The sequence below is a fragment of the Lichenostomus cassidix genome, chromosome 1 (assembly GCF_008360975.1).
Source record: "Lichenostomus cassidix isolate B80296 chromosome 1, HeHo_3.0, whole genome shotgun sequence".
NCBI classification, from domain to species: domain Eukaryota; kingdom Metazoa; phylum Chordata; class Aves; order Passeriformes; family Meliphagidae; genus Lichenostomus; species Lichenostomus cassidix.
The window spans coordinates 107,775,312-107,797,588 of NC_139479.1; the positions used below are offsets into that span (position 1 = coordinate 107,775,312).

Sequence of the window (22,277 nt, forward strand, 5' to 3'; positions counted from 1 at the left end):
ATAAAATGACACAGTGAGGAAATTTAGCCTGAAATGCCAGATTAAGTCTTTAGGAAGTTTCCTTTATCATTTACAAAAAATTTCTGAAGCAAGCTTTAATCCCATAATTCAAGATTCTTTGTCCTCCTTGGATTTACTGAGCACTGGAAACATGCAGTGTTGGTCATTATGACCTGCCCAACTGAAGAAACACCTGCCAAGGGTGTTTGGCAGGTGTTTCTGCCAAAACCAGAAATGCTTGTAAGCACATTCAAGGTTAACTCCTATTAATGAAGTGAAAATATCACTTCTGAACTAACACACTTCAGCAACGGAGCCATTTCTAGGCTAGAAGGAAGTAAAAAGCTAAGTTTGAAAATTGTTTTTTTTTTTCTTTTTGCCTTGAAACATCTATTTCACATAGTTTAAGGCAATACACTCTTAAGCTAAATAGGAACCAGTCAACACAGAAAATTGAATTACAAGACATTAAAACACATGTTAATCTTCCTTCATGCTATTCTAGTTGCATGCCACTGCTTCCTGTAATAAAAAAAAAAAAAAACAACAAACCAAAACCAAAAAAACCCCATAAAAAATGAAAACCCACACATTGTTGAAAGAAGAACAAGCAGCCACAACCTTCAGCTTAAGAACAGTAACTCAGACTTGTATAAAAATACATTGCTACTAAACATGTCAGGGTTAAAAGCATTTCAGTATAAAACTGGACATTGTGACTGCAGCAGGATCATCACTTTTGCCATCATGGAAACCACAGCAGGAGAGGTAAAGAAACTAAGAAGTTCTATTCATCAGCATATGTATTTTCCTGAACATCAGTAATCGCAAATATTATCTGCTGTGCAACAAAAGGATAATATTCCCTAGCAATGTATGGATGAGTTGAGTTTCAGAGAAAGACTAGATTGCTTTCAAAGTTGCTGGTTGCATTCACACAGCTGTTTAAACCTGAGAACTGCCAATATTTAGATAAAGAACACTGAAAGATACAAATTAAAGGAGGCCACACAATGTGATAAAAATAACTATGCCAGACAAATATTCTGGTACTTACTCATGTTACAGTGGAGAATAAAGCAGAAATGCAATTAATTCAATACTCCATTTAGATGATAGTTTTTATCATGATTAAAGTATTTGGATAGTGGAGCCAAATTACACATATTAGCAGAAAGAAAGTATTTACTAAACTATTGCTTAACAGCAGAAGAGCTTACATATTAGTAAGATTTAGATGGGTCCTCCCCCTTGGCTTTACTCTGAAATTTCAATCAAGAAAAATAATGAAACAAACACTACTAATATCTACTAAGACCAACATCAAACAAACAACATCTTGGCAATAAAGCAATACTCCTTAATAAAATGCCAATTATAAACTAGTTATACACCATAATGCACATATTTATTTTATTTCAGGGTCTGGTAAAAGGACGTAGAATAGAGCACTTAAAGTTGGGGTTTTTTAAACTATAAACACCTAGACAGTCTGAAATAAACATTCCAGGCAAAAATGAGAGAACAGAAGAAGGTGAAAAATGTAACAAAGATGTGAAGGAGTTGCAAGAAGATTGTTTTCAAGAACTGGTTAGGATTTCTGATAGTCAAGACCCATCTTGTGGCATTTACTCCTAATACTTTCAATCTTCTTCTCCCCCCCAGATATTCCCACCATCTTCATATCTTCTCACCCAACTCTTTCCAATAGAGCTACACCTCTTGATTACAACACACAAATGGAACCAAATATGCTGGGTGATGACTTACTGATACTGAGAAAAATAAAAAGTTCCAGCAAAAAAGTCTTAGACCCACTTATTATAAAAAACTCACCCTGGAGAACCTGCACAGAGGTAATCACATTCACCAAAACCACTGAATTCTTACAATATTAAAAAAGACTCTCACGGCCTCTACTAAAACCGCATCTCTTCCTCCCTTCAGAGAGGGAATGGTTACATCTCCGTACCTATTTCAATATTTCTGCATTCCACAGACAGATTTGACAATTCTGCCAAAGTCACTTGAACATTCCCCTTCACCTGCCAGCAATGCCAGATGCTCCTGTTAATCCCTCCTGTTCCCAGCCACAGTCCATGATTGCATGCCTGTGGCTCATGACTTAAAAATAAATGCAAGGCAATACCCATTTACCCCAGATGGTCCTACTTAAACCCACTGTTAACTAATTACCCCTGGAGAGGAGATCACTTAGAAAGGTTATAACAAAATACTGCTTTGTATTAATGCCAGAGGCATGAAGTACACCAAACACCCTGAAAACTGAAGATTCCCTTCCAAGAGGAAGTGGTCCAGGCTTCTCTTAGTTTTACTGCTTGGTTTTCTGATTTTTCAGCAAAACTTAGCCAAAAATGCCTAAGGGAAGAAAAAATAAACCCAACAAACTCAACTAACAACAACTGATTATTAGACTGTTATGAAGATGAAAAGAAAAATTCAAAAGAAATCTCAGTTTGAGAATGGGGACTTCAAAGATTTTGCCAATAACTACAAACAGGAAAAGGCTGAGAAGATTACTAGCAGAAGTTCAAATAATCAGCTTGAACAGGTCTTAGAGAAAATGGACATCATCACAGAATACCTATAAGCCATACACAAAGACAAGAGCTTCTGTACAAAAGGTCAGGCCCCAGATATCTCTCAATCCAACACAGAAAATATCCTCAAGAGCCTGATTCTTTGTTTTGTCTCATCTCTGTGATTAGATCTTCCAAACCCAGCCAATTATTTAAACATTACATCCTATCTCAGCAACAGGAGGCACAAGGCAACTTCTTGCTCAAAACTACACCCTTAGCACGCCCAAGAATCATGAACTGAGCTTTAATCTAGAATGGAATTCAAAGCTATAAAGTTTTGGGTTCTACAATTTCTTACAAGAACTCAATTTAAATGCAGTATTTCCAGCTACATGATAATTAAAGTGACTTGTTCAATCTCCTGGTTTTGTTTTCACATTGACAACTATATAGACTTACAGCTCTGAGGCTCGTGCCTGAACTTGAAGTTTCAAACCTGAAACAAACACTTCTCTTGCTTCTCATAGAGGAAAGGAATTCTTCTTGCACTTTAACCAAATCATTGACTTTGTCCAATACAGGAAATGTAGCTGTTTTTTCAAAAGTGAAAGAAATTTTACAAACTAAGGCTGAATTCTCAAGTGAAATCAACTCATCTCTTACAGCAATTATATTTCCACATACTTTCCAATCAGCTGAAAGACACCTAAGGAGAATTCAGAGTTTAGCAAACACACAGCATCATTGAGGAAAGTCTATCAGACAAGTAGCAGTTCAAAGAAGGGAAAGGGCATCAAAACCCCAGTATCCCAAAAAGATACCTTTATTCCACTTGATTATGAATATGAAATCAGAACATAACTGGAGAGCTTCTCCAAGGACACTATTCTATTCTACACAGTGGCCAATTAGGTCTTCCTATTCCCACATTAATCACTTTTTAAGCAGATTATGTTAATGATCCTGCTCTTGAGCTGTTAGAAATTGGGCAAACAGCTCAAACACTGACATAAAAACAAGTGTCATTTTTCAGATAAAATCTTTCCCTGTATATTAATACCATTTCATATTTCAGTCTACTGCCTTCAACCATCTGCATCCACAGAAATATAAAAGTCTTGGAAGGAAGCAGTTAAGAAATTCAGTATGATATCACGGTAGCACCTAAAATCCATTTCAGTAAAAATCTACAATAAAAAACCCCCAGAAAATTCTGATACATAAAGTTTTTAGACAACTGTCAGATACCCAAATTATAAAGACCAGTGCCTTAAACTCCTCTTTTCACTCTGAAGGAATCCTGTCAGAGTTTAAATACTAGACAAACATCCTCCCAGAACCAACTACCCAACCCTGCCTCCACCCTCCAACCCCAGCAAAAGCCTTCCCCAGTAGTGCAGGAACAAGCAAGCAGGAACCAAACCAAACAGCCATTCCAGAATGATCACCATTTTGGATCTAATGGTAGCTGGGAAAGAGGGAAGGCAAATAAAAGAGGAATTAAAGAACAGAGACCACAAATTTAAGAATGTACTATAGTGAATGTTGACTTTAAAATTAACATATGCATAGTTACGCTGCAACTCCTTAAAACCAGTAGAGCTTTCTTTTCAAAATTAAGGAATTGTTTACAGATAACCTACTGAGCCTTTGCATGACCAAATATAAATTTGGGTGTTCCAATTCCCAAATAAATTCTGCAGGTTACACTCAAAACTCACAGTTCAGAGATTTATTTTGAAATAGTCAATTGTAAAGCAGCAATAAATTGCCAGAAGTCACAGGGTTCCTCAGCAATAGACCACAGGAATAAAATATTCAGTGTTATCACTGAGAGCTTTTAAAGGAGCTATAATGTTGATAGTGCCTCTGCTATTGGAAATTCAGCTGACTAATTGCCTCATACACTTGATTTACTGAGATGCTGAAAGTACTAATTGACAAATCTTAATGGTTTTGGGTGTTCATTTAATACTACTCAGAGTAAAGCATCATACCAGAAAACCAACAGATACAATAGGTCTTCTCTCCAATTATGGAGTTTTAAAGAAACAAAAAACAGCTCTGAAAAGCATTAGGATTTTCTTGAATTCATGTTTTTCATTCTCCAATCTACATACAGATTTGTGTGTTATTACTAGTTTCTAGCTTTTTCTTCCCCAAAATGCACAGTGATACTAAGAATTTTTCTATGAATTGGAGCTATCCCATTCATTACAAATTGCTCAAAATGAGGCACAAAACCACCATAATTTTGGTCAAAATACATTGATAGCAAAGCTCTCATTGTCTGCTATAAGGCATAAGCATCATTTACAAAAAGCTTCATTTACAGGACTGAGGCTTTGCATGTATATAATTACAGAAATTAATTATTCATGTTTATTTTAATAACAAATCATAACAAAGCTATTATCAGCTTAATTTTAAGTTTTGAATAAAAATGTTCCAGGTCTCTGTAAACAACCTATACTTTCCAATTTAATTTTAATTCTGTTTTCATCCTCAAAAACTTCAGATTAAATAGGAGAGACTAATACTTTGTGTCTTTGTGCCCTTCTATCAAACATTAAGGGATTCTCAGACAACACCATATTAAGGAAAACACTGCTATCAATCTCTGAAAACAAAGCATGAATTGATAGTGTTTATATTAGATACCACCATATTTCAGTTTAAAATCAAAAGAGCTTCTATCATCTAAGTTCAATGTTTATTTCTTTGTCTAAGATTTCCAACTTCCATGACACGGTTCCACTACAGTTCTCTCTGTAAAAGTTTTATTTAAAAAAATCTTATTAAAAGAATCCCAATATCCATTTTAAACACAATATAATCATAAATTTAGTTTGAGACTTTAACCTGCCTGAAAACTTTAGGAAAGGTTAAAGGGATTCTCTTTTAATTAAACATATCTGTAGCAATCTGAATCCAAATCTTAGGGTTTTGCAATCCAATTTCTCATGAGAATATTATTCAAGATCATATGAATTGAATGACAATCTTCCATTCCTCCAGTCTTTCCAAGTACACCATTGTCCCCTTTGGGAGTGAATACTTTACTATAACTGACTGATATGATATACAAGAGAAACACAGGATTTTTTTCACATTATAGTGAATTTCTTTTCAGTTTTCTTGACTTCTTATTGCCACATTTAATTAGTGTCTAGACACAACTACTCTAAGATTTAGTCCTAAATTCCTGCTAAATTTGGTGTATGACATCAAATATTCTAAATTATGTAGGGTTTAGAAAACTATTCCAGTTTCTAGCTACCCTGTCCTGATATATATATATATATATACATATACACACTTCCCCTCAAAACCTGGTAGGCTAATTTACAATTTACAAAGTTATCCTTTTCAAGATAAACATAATTAAAAGCATGTTTTTAATATTACCATCCCTTAAAACACATATTTAAAACAAATGCATTCTAGTCTTTAGCAGCGTTGACTAATTTAACCTACCTTGAGCAATGGATGGGCTTGCAGCAAGAAGAAGGACAAGGAGGGGAATTTTCTGCATATTTATCCATATAAAGGTGACCTAATAAAATAGGCTGGTCTAGCTGCCATGCAGTCTATATTGACACCTGAAATCACTATTGTCTAGCAGTAGGTGAACTGTACATGATTCATTCAGTTTGGAGTTAGAGGACATATCTGATTTCAATATTAAAATGCAAGAATTACAGTAACCTATGTTATCAATGTCTATTCCAATAAAATGACAAGAAGTACTTCAAGGAAAAGGAAAAATGCATAGCACTGCCCATGCAACAGAAACACATCTTCATAGACTACTGCAACAGAGGAAAACTATTCATTTAAGCCATGACATACATTTTATGATCAGAATTTCATCATTGCCACAAAATTTTCTTTAAAAGAGAATATTGATGTGAAACATTGTGCAGGGGAGAAGAAATCTTTCCAAGAATACTTACTGAAGTCACCTGCAAGAAACACTGCTTCTGCTCCTGGTGCCCACTCTTTACAGTATATTCCACCATCTGCAAGTTGGTTAACTCCGAAGGTTTTGTAACTTTTTGTGAATTTATCAAGGCCTCCTTCACATTCCTCTATGTTCTTCAAGTGGTTATGAAACAGAGCATACCTTGCAAAGAAAACAGAGAACATTTTTAGAAAGATTAGCAAGTGCTTTTCTTACATGAACAAGCATAAAAACATTTAAAAAAAAATAAAATCAGTGAAACACACCGACACACTGCTTAAGACTCACATGAGATTCACTGCTCTCTACAGGAATAGAAAAAAAAAAAAAATCAAATACAAACCACACAATTTTTCCATGGTTGTCACACAGTCCAAAGCTGCAATCTTCCTGTTTGTCAGTGCTTTCTCTACTTTATGGGAACATTTTGCACTTTCAGTCTAAAACTACAACTCCTGATTGGCAGTCAAGAAATCCCAGTATTACACACAACAGGAGAACTTCACACTCTGAACAGCCAAGCACTTTTCCCTCCATCTTATTAATATCAGCCACAAGCCTCCTAGGGAGAGCTGTATAGGCCTGGCACATTGCTCACAGCCAGTTTTAATAGGCACACAATCTCAAGGCACTGAGAACTTTGCAGTACTGCATGTCAGCATGGACAAACCAGTCTGGTCCTTGAAGAAAGTGGCTCATTAGGCAACCTCTCTACAGATCAGCAAGATTTTGCAGTCCCTAATGCTGCAATAATTTGGAAAAAATTACAGCTTCATAGAAGTACTTACTTGGACCCTACCCTACTCCTACCAGTAGGAATCCAAATGCCCCAAATCTTTAACATAAAACATTGCTACATTGCTAGTAACAGCTTAGAGTTTTTTGACATATTTTGCTACATTTTCTCCACGTTTCTGGAATTGATGGTAACATCAGGTAACAATATAATCAAGAGAGTCAACTTTGACTCCTGAATTATGAGCTCTTCTGGGCAGAAACACAGCTAAAAGATGCAGTTGAGCATTTAATTAATGCTGGGGGGGTTGCTTGTTTTAAATAAGACACTCTGGAGATAAATTAGAAATGTGTTTGTGTTTTCATAAATGGTAGTCTTCTGAAGTGTATAAAAAACAGTAAGAACCCCAGCAAAAAACCCCCTTCTGCTGAAAAAGCAGCAGCAGTCTGCATGCAGTGTCAGGGCTTAGAACTCTGTGATTTGTTGGAAAGTTTTTATTTTTTTTGGCCTTTAATTAGTTCAAAGTAGAGGATTAAAATGTCTAATTACTAGTTACAGTAAATAGCAATACCTATATTAATCTGAAGTACTATGACTACTTTCAAGGTTAATGTCCCAGTAAATTTTTATTATTTTATTATTAAGATGGATGCCCATCTTTAAAGAGAGCAAGATTTGAAAATGCCTTCAGGACAAACTATAGCAAATACACTCATAACTATTTTTGCCCATCCACCTGCATTATTCCTTTAAAATTTGCTCATGGGCATAATCCTCAGAAGCATGTTACAAACTACTACTGCTCTGATAATCAATTTCATTTATGTGCTTGAGGGAAGATATTTTGTCAGATTTCCAACTGTAAGTATATTATATGCATATACAAACTCAGTTGACTTACATTTTAACCAACTGCAATCACAAAGATTTATATAAAGCTTAAATACAGAAACACAGAGCAAGTCATAAATAGCCTCAGAAGTTAAACGTATGCCATCTGGTAAATTCAAATTACTGTATTATCGAAGGGTTCTCCTTGAGGAAAAGAAAGAAACAAACAACTAGTATAGCTTTAAAATGTAAATCACTCTTAAAATATGATACAAGAGCTATAGTTAAATATATATATATATATATATATATACACTTTTTTGTGTGTATAGGAATACTTAATTGGTTAAGGAAAATAAATACATATAACAAGAAGTGTATTTGCAGTGTTATCTGCAAATCCCTATTTCTCTGCCATACATAAGCTGTTTCAACTTTGCTGTCTGTCACATGTATTGTTCCCACCTTGTTCCCCTGTGGCTGAAGCAGGATGGGTTTTACTACAGGTCACTGCTGTAACTTCAGAGAAGATCTAACTGGAGCAATGAGCTTGACATGGGTAAAATAGAAGAGGAGGTTTTGAAATAGGTTATCTAATCAAAATTATTCTTTTCCTCCCCATTCTTGCCACAAGTACATTTTCACAGGTTTTAAAACATGATTAGGTGGATGTGGTATTTCCCACATTCAGCAAAAAGTAAAAGTGGTGAGCTTCATTTTTAAACAAAAGTGAGGCACAAGCCCTTGAAAGCTGCAGAAAAAGGAAATGGTATCTTTATTACCAGAGAAGAACAGCAGGCCATAAAGGACTGAAATCTCAGCACAGAAAAGAAAAAGGCCATAATACACTTCACATAACCTAGAGGTGCAACATATGCCAGTGGCCTATTCCTCTTCCTCAACATAATACCTCCCTAGGAATCAAACCCATTCATCTCATTCCAAGGAAAAAAGCATCTGACAAATTCAGGATCTGAGTATGGGATGGATTAAAATGGACTTTCAGAAAGCAATTATGCGATTCTGTATCTTAGGGAAAAATCCCTGACAGTAACACACACATTGTAAACTCTTGATTCTTGTCATAAAGGCACTAAGAGAACACCCACTGCTTCAATTTTTGTCTTTCAGCAAATTCAGAGTTTAAGCAAACCATGACACAAAGACATCATGGCATTTAATATGTGAAATGATCATGAGTATTATTGCAAAGAAAAGACTGCTCTTTGCTCACTTTGCAAAGAGTGGTGAGCAAGATTACCTGCTCTTTTTCTTTTTTTTTTTGGGGGGGAGGGGGAAATGGGCAAGAAAGGGAACAGATTAAAAGAATTGTTGAGCAAGGGTGTGTAACATTCTTATAATAATGGATTTTTATACAGGACACATTTGGAACAAGCAACAGAGCATCATGGACAGTGAGTAAGAATGTTCCTTCAATTTGTACAGAAGCACACTGCTTATAACAGACCAAGTTAATTCAGGTATTATTGCTGCATCACTTGCAGAAATAAAGATTTTTGCAACAGTAAGGATCTGTAGTTTGCTCAAAATTCACAAAAAAAAAAAAATCCACCAGCTCCTGAAATGGATCAATTACTTGTATTATGAACTATTCCAAAAACTCATCTCAGGACATGAAGTACATCTGGACACAGAACAACATCAGTTGTCATAGAAGACCTTGTAAAACAGCAAAAAGGTCTTGTAAAGCAGCCTGTTGCTCCTTTGAAGGAAGGACTGAGTCAAGTGTATGCTCATGTCCAGATTTAGGGAACTTAAGGCTTTGCTTTCACTGATATTTTGGTTTTCATTTCCACATTACTAAAACTTGTTATACTTTTTTTTTTTATCGTCCAATGAAAAACCCCAGGATTACACAGAAAATGGCAGGATTTTTTTTTTTTGTTCAACCAATTTCAAATATTTATATTGTTCACTAATAGCATACAAGTTTTAAGACTTGTATGCTATTAGTGAACAATATAAATAAATAAGAGATAAACACTTGATTAAGATTAGATTTTTGTGATCTCCTCTTCAACACTGACAGTTATGTCATGCTCAGTTATGCATATAAATACATCTGTATGACATAGGGCAGACTGAATGCATTTCATAACTGAAAGTCTCAAAATTCTGGACATGGGAACAGTCAACCCCAGCATCTAGAGCTATCAGCCACAACCAAAGACTGACTTCTGCCTTCATACTTTTCAAGTTCTCAGAGCCTAATGACTAACAGCAAAGTCTCTTAAGATTTTTCAATTTCCAAGCATTAAAGTTGACACTGATGAGGATTACAAGATAAAAACTGTACCTAACTATGACTTGAAAAGTACAGCCATTATGTTTGGGTAAAAAAAAAAAAAAAAACCCCTAAAAAGAGCAAACAAGAAGGTCCACAGGACATCAGGTACAAGGGTCTGAAGTGACTGAGAGAAGTTGCATGTGAAGTCCTTTACTAAAAGTTCAACAACACATCTGACAAGTGCAGGCAGCAGAAGGGAGCTGCTTCTGGTGTATTCCTTGCTCCTTGAGGCGTTTTTGAAAAAGCAAAAGTACCATATTCATTCATCTCACCTCTGTTAGCAGGTCAATGTATCTTAAAACTGAAGTACTGAAACTGTTTTCTTCAGACCTACTGGTAAGATTTCAGTCAGCATTTCGCAAAGAACAAGACCTAGATTGAAACAAAGTACTACTCCATTACCAAATGCTTTATGCCAACATTTTTTTCCCCCTCCCCATCATTATTTCACTGTGAAACACTGGTAATCGTAAACATCATCTGAAACAAGGTCACAACAGTCTTTTCCCATTGTTACATTCATAATTTGTAACACGGCATTGCTTTAAATCCCATGCTTTATATGCAGCTTTGTTTAAAGCCTTACAATAGAAGTGTAGGAATTGGCTGACTTTCCATAGAAGCAGGATTAAAACATCAAACATGAATTAGTATAATGGCTATCCAGAAAACAACTACCTTGCCAATAAAATAACCTTCCAAGTGAACATATAAGGACAATATTACACCAGTAGCCACTTCGAGAGCTAACATGTCAGGTGAGCACTTACTCCTCACACTTCTACTACTCAAACACCCTCAAATATTTTGTCTTATGGATACCTATACATCTCAAACTTAGACAGGAGAAGTAAAGAGTTCTCAGTTTAATACAAAACTACACAGCCTTCTGAAAAAAAAAAAAAAAGAGTTCTATTTATTTCACAACTTTGATATACAAACACCCCTGGTTCTGCAGTTCCTATAACCATTGACTTAATTCAACTATTGAACCCACTAAAAAAGTCACAGGCATATATTAAAGTTGGTAGCCTCAATATGGAGCATAGGAGAAATAAAGCTGAACTTCTCCTTCCTCCCCAAAGTCAACTGCTTTAATGAAATAAGACTGTTGGCAGATTATTGAAGAGTCTGATGGTAAGACAAAACACTGAGTTATGGCTCCATAAAAAGCTTTCACATCTTTATTCTTCCAAGCAGACAGAGGTACTAACTCCTTCCTGGCCACCTTGTAAAATAACAAAGAGGTAGTGTAGTATTTTAAACTTTCAGATTTAACCAGATTAGCTTTAGTTTCTTAGGCATCATTCTGTAAGCTAAACAGAAACTAATATAACCAAAAAGACCTTGGCAGCATACAACACACTCTCATTTAAAGAGGCTGGTGCTGAACTCCAGGATGGCTGCAAACCTTCAAGACATTTTTATGCCCATTCTCACGCTTTTTTATAAAGCTGTTGTTATTGCAGTTTATAGAACAGTCAGTCAGCTTATTGTAAGACCTGTGGCAACAACCCTGAAATTAATTATTTTAGCGTCTCTTCTGCTTATGATGCTGATTTTAGTAGCTATTCATCTTTTAGATTTTTGTCCACATCAGCTTTTTTGTCATAGTTTATTTTTACAGTATTGGCCCAGTATTAATGCTAATTTATTCAAAACATGAAAGCAAATAGGAGAGACTTTGATGGTATCTAGTATCCATATGGAAAACCCAATTCTGCAGATACTAAAGGGAACAGGATATGAAAGAAAATACCCACTAAGGTACACTCTGTAGCCAAATCCTCCATTTTCCAGCAAATACAGACATTTAAACTAATGCCAGTTAAAAATAAAACCACAGTCCACAGCTTTATGGGGCTGTTCACAAGTTACTTTTTTCTAATATTGTTGCAATGACTTTGAAGATGCAGTTACAAACACTGACACCAAAGCCAGAGCAGAGCCACTGCTCAGATCAGCGATGCCTTGATTCAACATCAACAACATGAAACTCATGATGCAACCTTTGAAGTGCTAGAAAAATTCTGAGAGATGCTTAGAAGCACAGCATAGCAATGGCTGATGATTACACAGATCCAGGAGATGACCATTTAATTTGCTTTTCTGCAGGTTAAAAGTAAAGTTGTTACATGATTCTGAAATCACGATCTTGAGAAATCTCTCCGTAGCTAAATCTGAATTTCCCAAATGTTCTAATTGCTCCATTCACAAAATTGTTCACTATAAGGTAGTTTGCTTCTCTCCAACATCAGAAGCAATTTAAAACAGACTTTTAGCTGAAAGCTAAGGCTTCTGCATGTTGGCCCATGATGTTAAGTTCCTTTCAGGAGTAATAAAATCAAGAGTTATCCAAATAAATTGAGGATATAGTTATTCCAATAAGGAACTTCCACAGTTAAACTATTTCTGTTGCAATTCCTACCAGAAACATGCTTTTTTACTAGCTACAAGAAGACCATCCAACAGAGAACTCCTAAGGGTGAGCAAGAAAGGCAAAAACTTTCAAAAAAAGTTTTCCAAATTTTCTCTACTTGGCAGATAATGAATAGCTCCCAATGCTCTTTGGATGTTCCATGATTTCAGAATGCTGAGGTAAAGTATTTGTGCATAGAACTCTAATGTAGTTCATATCTCACACTAAATGCAGCATCAAAAATTAAGAAATATTTGCTTGGGATAAATAATGCACCATCACTTGCTCTGCTGAAAGCCATCAATACAAGACGACTGATTCAGCATCACCTCTTTTCAAAGTAATTTAAAGTACAATGACATGCAAGTCAAACAAAAAGTCTAGTTCATAGGAGCACGACACAGAAATGGGCAGAAGAAGAGAAACTACAGATTTTCTTGACAAGCTACCAGAAATTTCTAGCTGAGAAAAGACCTATAAGCTAAGAGGTCCCATACAGACAAGTATCATTCCATAGTATCTTAGTAAGAAGACTATTTGTGGCTGACCAGCAGCATGACCAGCGCCCTGCTTTAACCACTAAGATAACTTAGTGGCTTTGGTAGCATTTGCCAGCTGTAATGTTTTCACCAGAATGAACACCCACATTTGGTTCTTCTCAATTCAGAACCAAATGCAGGAGAGATTACAAGATGTAGGAAATGCAAACTTAATGCAATAATTTATTAACAATTGCTCCACTGGTTTATCTAGCCCAATCTCACTCCTAAGAACAATCACTCTCCCCACCCACCTCCCCCTGGCCAATATTTAGAGGCTCTCTTATACACACTCTTGTTCATCTCTCACCCACTTCTGTTTATTAGAAACACATGGATGCACCTCACAGCGTAAGTATAACATATTACCAGTGTTTAGAAGGACCAAGAGGCATTTTCTTTCCATCGAAGCCCAGCAAACTACCTAGAAACATCAATTCCAGGTGAGGAGAAGAAAGAAGTGTGTATGTATGCTACCAGAAAGCAATATACTTTAACCCTCTAATGGAATAAAAGGTATATAGTAATTAAAAAAAAACAACAACAAAACACTAACAACTAAAGCACACACTCCTCAAGGAATGAAGTAAGAAAGAAAAACAGAAAACACAGCCAACTCCCCAAATCTTACAGTACTAAGCTCTGTTACAACCTCCTTGAATGGCACAGCTACATATATTCTGTATCTGCCAAAGCACTCAAAGCAGCTTCCCTATCATGAGGAAATAGTCTAAAAAAGATAGAAATTACAAAATAATGAGAGCTCTCTATATGTTTTCTCTGTAAGCAGACAAATTTACCAGCAGCATACGTCATTTATTTAGGTAGAAGATTTCTTCATTTAATAGTCATTGTCTCACTATCCCTCTGCTAAGCAGTCTTTATTATGCATGAATTGTACACTAAAGCCCCTCTTTTAGTTATAATAATTTGCTTCACTGTTGTGATGATATCTGAAGCAAGTTGATGGAGTTTCAGGAATTAATATAACCACAGAGAAACCCCATCACATCTGAGCAGAAAGCTGCAGAAACACAGCGACAGATTTTCTTGAAATCAGTAGACTAAGACTGCGTTAGCTCATGTTTCATATTACACAAGAGAAAATAAACTGAAAGGTCAGTTGAACAGTTACAGCATTGCCCTTTTCCAAGGTAATCAGCAGAGCATGTAGCAAAGACGTGAACACAAGCGTGACTGGAAAGACAGTAGCTGATAAAGAGGCTCTTGCTGCCAAAAGCAGTGGGACAAGACACTGCTGTCTCTCGGTGACTGTCGAGGAGTGGGGCACTCTGCACACCTTCCTGCACTAACTCTGATTTATGGCTTTCATTTGAACTTGTGTTCTTGTTAAACATGCAGGTTTCCATATTGCCAAAACGCACTAGAAAATGTAATACTGAACATTAATCACATTCACGGGTAGCCTACAGGAACAATATAACTATTAATTTGTTTGCAACAGGGACACAACAGAGTCAAAAATTCATCTGGTTTACTAATGCATTTTTATCTTAAGCTCACAAATTCGTCTTGTTATTCAGTACTATTTAACTGAAAACCATAGATTAGATTTTCTCCCCATGCTAACAGTGGCTTATTTTTCCTTTTCTAAGCATGTATTTATTAGCAGAACATTCCAAAACTGTTTCTACCCATCATATCAACATATGCTTAAAAGCACCTTAATCTGGAAAGAACTTAGATGTTTTATTTACCAGAATTCATTTTAATGAAGCTGTAGACAACAGCTTATCAATTCCCATTGGACTGCACGACCAACTATTGCTGACAGACCATCTTTGTGCTAATAGAAACCAAGGTGTAGTTTGGGGGAAAGTGTCAGTGAGTCCTACAGCAGCAATACTAAGTTGGAATCAGACCACAAAGCAGCTGTGCAAGAGGCTTGAGGAGAAAAAAAACAAATATTTTCAAAAATTATTTGTAAATTCCCTCTTGGTGGTCAAATGTTATTAATCCTTACAGGACTTCAGTAACTTGGAAGCATCAGTTAGTACCATTTCTAAAACATGGATTTGTGCAGTGAGAACAGCTCACACACCTCCTATGGGCTGTGAAAGCTCTGCACAGTGACAAAATAATACAGACTTCAATAACTCTTTAATTTTATTTTAAAGCTGGTTTGTATATTGTGGGTTTGGGTTTTTTATTAGCTTTCCACAGCAGCAAATATAAGCACACTGGTTTCAAACTTGGATTTCAAGTCTGCTGCATCAGTTTGACTTCCATATTCTTAGAAAAGCTGTGAGTAACATTAACTGCAATAAATGAAGCTCAACACAAGGCTAAGGACTTCCTAAATAAATTCACAAGAAATTGAAACTGAAAATCTTGTTTGTCTACCAAACAGAAGAAAGCTTTTAAATCAGAAGTCAGAACTTCTGATAAAGCATCAGATATTCCTCCCTGCCTATGCCACCCACTGCACTTTGGCAGAAACATGATGGAGTAAGACTTGCTATTTGAATTCCCTAACAGAGAACTGCCCAGCTGCTCTAGCTATGACTTCATTGCTCATTTCCATAAGTCTTAATTCACCTTCTTTTAAAATATATTCCAGAAATTAAAAATAAAGTCATGATATAATGGATCAGATCAACAGCTTCTATATATAAACTGTTGTATAGGTCACTATTTGAAAGATATGTTAGAAACTTAAGTAGAAATTCACATCTTTGATAAATATCAAATAAACACAACCTCCCCTTACTATAAGGTTGTTTTTTTCTCAAGCTTGAAACAGATTTAAATGGACAGCCATCTTAAAAGACTGTCAAAAGATGGTTTGAGAGAGGTACCTATAGCAACACCTGGCTCCTTTACTACCTCTCCAAAGCTTTCTGCCTGTAACAATTTTCCTCTCCATAAACCTACACTATTCCACCTAATTAAATAACCCCTTACATCCTGTTAGTTTTAGAATGTGCATGTGCTCATGCAGCATCTAAAAGACATGATTTGTTTCCTTTTTATCTTGCACAAACAACCTCCCAATCCTTCTGTCATGCACACAAATATATTCCCAGTGTAGGTTTCTCCCTGGCTTTTAAGCATTTGTCATCATACACTTTTCATTTACATCTGTATTTTATTGCGACAAACAAAACTTCACAGTACCCTGGGAAGAAAAGCCTGTGTGAGATTTTTACACAGAATGATAGCTAGAAAAACAAGTATTAAACACGGAATGAGAAGGAAGGCCTATTGCTTTTATCAGTGACCACTATGCCAGTTTTGATCAGGCGTCACTGGTTTGATCAGGGCATGTTGTCTCTGCAGGCTCGGGAGCTGTGTGGGGCTCTTCAACACACCACACATTCAACTCCCCCAGCATGCCTGCTCTGCTTGCTGGCTTCCCTCAATGCCTGGGAAAAGCAGCCTTTTCAGAAGACAATTTTAAGGAAGAAAAAGTAACCTCCAGTGATTGGAAAATGAGATCTGGAGGGATTTGGGCTGGGGGGAGGAACACCATTATCACACCAGCTTCAGTCAGCACAGCAGAAGCACCACAGCAGCTTCACAGCACAAACTTTTCTAAATTTAATTCTTAACTGCTCTCACTGCAGACAGGACTAACAAGGGAAGCCAAGCACTCTTAAACATTTATACAGCCCACAATGCCAAGTCTTTATAATTTAGTGTCAATGTAGTAGAAGTAAAATTAGAACTTGTGTACTTAAGAAATGTCTGTAACCAGTCCCAGGCAATCAAATCTATTCCCACAGAAAACAAGCAAGCAAATAGCAAGTATTGTTGCAGTGAGTAGTTTACACAACAGTTTATGTCATTCAGGGCCAAGCATTTTCAAGGTGCAGCCTAAACATTGCTTTTTCCAGACTTCAGTTAGAATGAGTACCAAGAAATACTAGTCATTAACTAGTCTGTATTATCATCTAAAAACTCTAAGTATAAACATCAAATTCTCCAAGTTGTTATACTGAATATTCAAACCTTTATAGAAAATGGAAGACTTCAGATTTTACATAGTCTGGCTATTCTTCTGAAATATTAAGGTTCTGTATCTGACAATCTCTAACCTGACTAAAATTGTATGATTTGCTGCATCACACAGATTTGCTAAACACATAACTGCAGAAAAAACACTGCCCAGCAGCTGTTGGATTTATCCCACATAGCCACTTCCACATGATTTAATCTCCTAAATACATACAACATACCTTCCAAGACACCTCCCTTCTGATGGGATTGTAGCTCTATTTGATGTCAGGAACAGCCCAATAATCTTAGACATCATTACTTTGCAGCCTCCAACCACGTGAGTGTTGTCGGTAATGTGACTTGCCTGTCACAACATTAGAAAGCTTATGATTCAAGTTTTGAATTGATATGACTAAAGGAAATTGCAAACAAAAGACAGGGAAGAGTATTAACTAATACTTCATTACTATGCAAGACTCAAATCCCTTAATTCAAGGCACAGCTAGACGGTGAAGTTTATATCAGAATTTTAAATATCTGAAGTGATGAGGTAACTTGGGACACACAGAAAACCACTTAAACTCAGGGCGTGAGGGAGAAGGAGAAAACAAAACCACAAACTTAGAAAGCCTGATATTGCCAGGGTTAGTCATCCTGATGCCCTGCACATGCAGGCGTAACCAGTCTTATTACGAAGTACCCCTGGGAAAACTTCAGAGATCCTGGAATAAACACTTGTCTAATATTAGAAGTTAAGAAATATAAGATGAATGTACTATTTACAAGGTAGGTAAAATTGTTTTTTGCAATTTCAGATTTATCTTGTCTGCTCAAGACTATACGCACCTTTTAAAATAACTACTACAGTTGGAGACCTCTTTCACATAAAATTTGGACATAAGCTTCATTTATACAAAACCTTTCTCATAGAAAATTAATATTAAAAAGCACTCCAGATGGATAAGCTTAAACAGCAATTAGGTTGAGGAATATAGCAATGGATTATATGTTGGATAGAATTTCCCTTTCTAGTAATTTTCCACTCATCATGACATTCCTATGACTACTTAGTATAGTTTTTTTCCTCTTTATAGAGGAACTTAGACAATTTGCACTGGCTGACTTGCTTGAAAAGCTGTATTTTAAAGTACCTGTCTATCTTTAAAGTGCAAAACAGAAAAAGCAGTGCACTATAGTCTTGATTCAAAAATATAAGTATGTATATGATTATCTCATTGTTTACATCCCCTATCCCACCTGAAACTCATAGAACAGAACATAAAAGTAATATCTCTTTTACTGGAACTAAGCCTAGAAAATACTGCTAGATCAAATTCCCAGCCTGGAGAGCTACCAAAGAAAAGCCCACAAACTGAAGCCAAGCAGGACAACAGGTTAGTCCCAAAGCTTCACTCAGTACAGCCTCCCTACTTGAGGTCAACTTGATGTGCAACAGCACAAGAGAATAACAAAGAAGGAAAACCATGAGCCAAAACTTCAAGTATTCACAGGGTTTTTTTTGGAAATTAACCTCTTCATTTGTGAGATATATATGAAGAATAAAGCCGGTAATACTAATATTTCCAAGGCATCAATGAAGAAACAGTATTTTTAGCTATAGAAAGCATTAATGTGTTTAATTTTTTTATTACATTGTATTCTTCACATCACAGTAGCCTGACCATTTATTATTCCATAAATAAATCTATAAACTGTAAACTGTGTATAACCCTCCCAAAAAGCCATAGTTAAACTTTTCCTTCTCTTCTTGGAGAGCTTGAACTCACATTCAGCTTCTAAAAAGCTACACATACATTACCATCTATAGGCATAAGCTCCTATTCTTTCCCTCTTAACATGTGCAGTTTGTGCACTGCCAGTTAGAAACTTTTTCCAGTTGTCAACTGAATTGCTACAAGATGAAGGATTTGAGAGTAAAACACATGGAAAAATTGACAGGAGGTACCAACTAGAGAGAAAAAAATAAATATTCTCTTAGCACCAAGGCCCCAAAGAGGGTGCAGAATCTCTATTCCTGTAGGTTCGACATGCAAGACAAGATATCCTGAACAGTCCCAGTTCAACATTGACCCAATCCTGAGCAGGAGGCTGAGACACAAATAGCATTGAGGTCCCCTTCAACCATAACTGTTGTGTGAACATTTAGTACTTCACATCCACTCTAGCTAGACAGTTCTGCTATATAAAAAAAAATTAAAAACCACCACAAAAGAACATAAGATTTATAAAACTAACAATGCAGATCACGACAGAAATACTACAGGCACTGCAAATGCCAAATCATTCTAATATATCTTGGATTACTGGCAATCACATACACCTCCTCTAAGCTTGCATTAATCTTCTTTGTTTGTGTATCTATGCACACAGATAAAGGAATTCCACAAGGCTAAAACACACACAACCATGGACAAAACAGCACAGCTACTACCTTGAAAGTAGTTTAGCATCTGTCTTCCTTTGCAAAGGACAACACATACTTCTACATCACCAAGGAGGAGTCAGACAGTTTGGTTCATTGCAGTGTGATGGCTGGTTTAATGCCACACATTATATAGCCTCTTACACAGCAAAGAGCTGTAAATTTGCATCTCCCTTATTTTTAGATCTGAAGACTAAATTCTTATAGAAAAATTCATAATTACTCTCACTTTTTCTTTTTTGAGCTGAGCATTTAGTTACTTTAAGAAACACAGTGCACTTGACTTCGGGGGAGGCTCACATCTATTCTCCAAGACAGATTTCAGTTTGCACACATGACACAACTCAGTTCTATTAGACCCTTTAGCAGCACACAGGACCTACTCAGCTCCCCAACCAGCCCTCCCATTTAGCTCCTCAGACTCCCAGCACTCCTCAAGTCTCAGACAAGCAAAAAGCAGGGTCCCACAGCCAGGACCTGACCTGTTCTTTGCCCACAGCTTTCCCTTTTAGCAAGACCTTCCTCCTCCCCTCCACCTCAGTGTGGAGCAAAGGCAGGCTTTGAACTCCCCAAGCAACAGGGCAACTTTTCTCCATATAGGTCTCAAAACAAGTACAAAATGTCCATGACACTATTTTATGAATGTGACATTTCAAATAGCTCACACATAGCCTAGACACACGGGAAAAAGAAAACAAAACCAACCGATGGAAACAAAACCCATTCTGTTAAAAGTTTAAGGTAGCATGAAGGGAAAAGCTGTTCTTTAATTGGCTCATTATTTACCTATTAAGTTATTGGGCAACACAGGTAAGCACTTTCAAAGTATGTATTTTGGCAGAGGCAAAGGCCAGCCAACGTGAATGACAATGAACGTGATATGGTAACCTTTTACTAAAACAACCAGAATGCAAGGCCTAAACTTAAAAACTAAATCTTGTCCTACTGGAGGTCTACACCAAATTTCAGTGTCAGACACCCTCCATTTCAACTTTCAGAATAAATTCCAAGTAGCAACTAGCTGCCAAGAGTATTTTGTGAGGACTTTTGTTTGTTAGGGTTTTTTTGTTGTTGGTTAATTGGTGTATGGTTTTTGGTTTGGTTTTGAGGGGAGAGTGGTGTGAAAGTAAGGGCTATGGGGGTGAATGTAACAGAAACTATCTCAGCCTACTGAATTCTTGATTTCCTATTTTGTTTGTTCTCCCAGAAACAAAAATAAACCTAAAACTCAGTTTACCTTGCATCCAGGATAACTATTCAAAGACCATTCAGCGACTTCCAAGTTTGCTGACTGCTAGAGTTCAGAAAATCCTCACTCCTTGGACAGTTCACAGAGAAATTCAGAGAGCAAAAAAACCAAAAAAAACCACAAAGCCCCAGTCCCAAAAAGACACAGAAAATACACACCCACAAACAGTGCCCCTCTCATCAAATCTGTGAATAATATACACTGAACAGAGTTGACTAGCAAAAAATATCATTTCATTAACAACTCTGAAGACTAAAGAACAATGCTGCCATGATTTTACTTTGCACTTGTAATCTTTTTGAGCTGTGTGATCGCATGCCACCAGCTCCATACAAACTGACCATATCCTCTACTCCCTCAGCCCTGAGATCACCTATGAGTGTTCATGAGTTTTCATCAAGAGTTTCAGCAGTGTAGAACATATTCCAACTGAGCATTTCAGTGTTATTTAAATGTATGTTATAACAATGACAAAATAAGACAGATTTTGTTTCACAAGTACTTTTATTCTGAAAGTTTACAACAGATACACCACAGACACTACAGGAACAATAAAAAAACCTATTCTAGATTACCACCAAGTACTTCAGTATTTCATTATCAAATTTCCATCTTTCTTTCTTTTACCCTTTCACAATATTTAGTAAATTCAAGATACCTTTGCAATAATCATGAGGGTTGTGCATTGTCTGAAATGTATCATAACATGATTTTTGTTTGGCTGGGTTTTGCTAGGGTACAAACATTCCCCATAATATGCAGCATTCCCTGGAGTACTGACACTATCATATCCAATACAGATTGCATCATGAATAATGCAGAAGCTATTCTTTTAAGATTTGACAGTTACCTGTATTTCCAAAAATGTAACAAAATGCACTTAGGTGATTCTGTCTACTAATAAAAATTTCTTAGTGATATCCGGTCAGGATATCAGAACACTAAGTATTAGTGAAGACTCACGTTGAATTATTCCATGATTTTACCTGAAGGTTGATAGCCATCTTGCTTAGGTAGACACATGATACAATGATGTAATTATTTAAGCTCCCTGCATTTGGCCATCTCCCTTGTCAGCTATCACAGCAGAGCACAAAGGAACAAGCAGGCAGAAGCAATAATCCACCATAAAAGTCTTTGAGATTTCATGTGATGTGCAATTGCCATGTCACTGCAATAACCACCATGAAAAGCAACACTACAGGTTGCAATTACAACCTGTTTGCTGCAGTCATCTTATAACCACCATAAGTGTTATTAAAAAACCCTGTCCAAACAACTCCCA

General features: G+C 36.4%; 1 protein-coding gene across 2 annotated transcripts in view; it reads right to left on the minus strand.

Annotated features, from left to right (window-relative positions):
* The window catches only part of GBE1 (1,4-alpha-glucan branching enzyme 1), a 132,674-nt gene that overhangs the window by 94,378 nt on the left and 16,019 nt on the right, over positions 1-22,277 (minus strand). For both annotated transcript variants that reach the window (XM_085075148.1, XM_085075156.1), the window contains exon 2: positions 6,500-6,669. In XM_085075148.1, the coding sequence (XP_084931274.1) occupies positions 6,500-6,669 (170 nt within the window). The remainder of the gene's footprint in view (positions 1-6,499; positions 6,670-22,277) is intronic.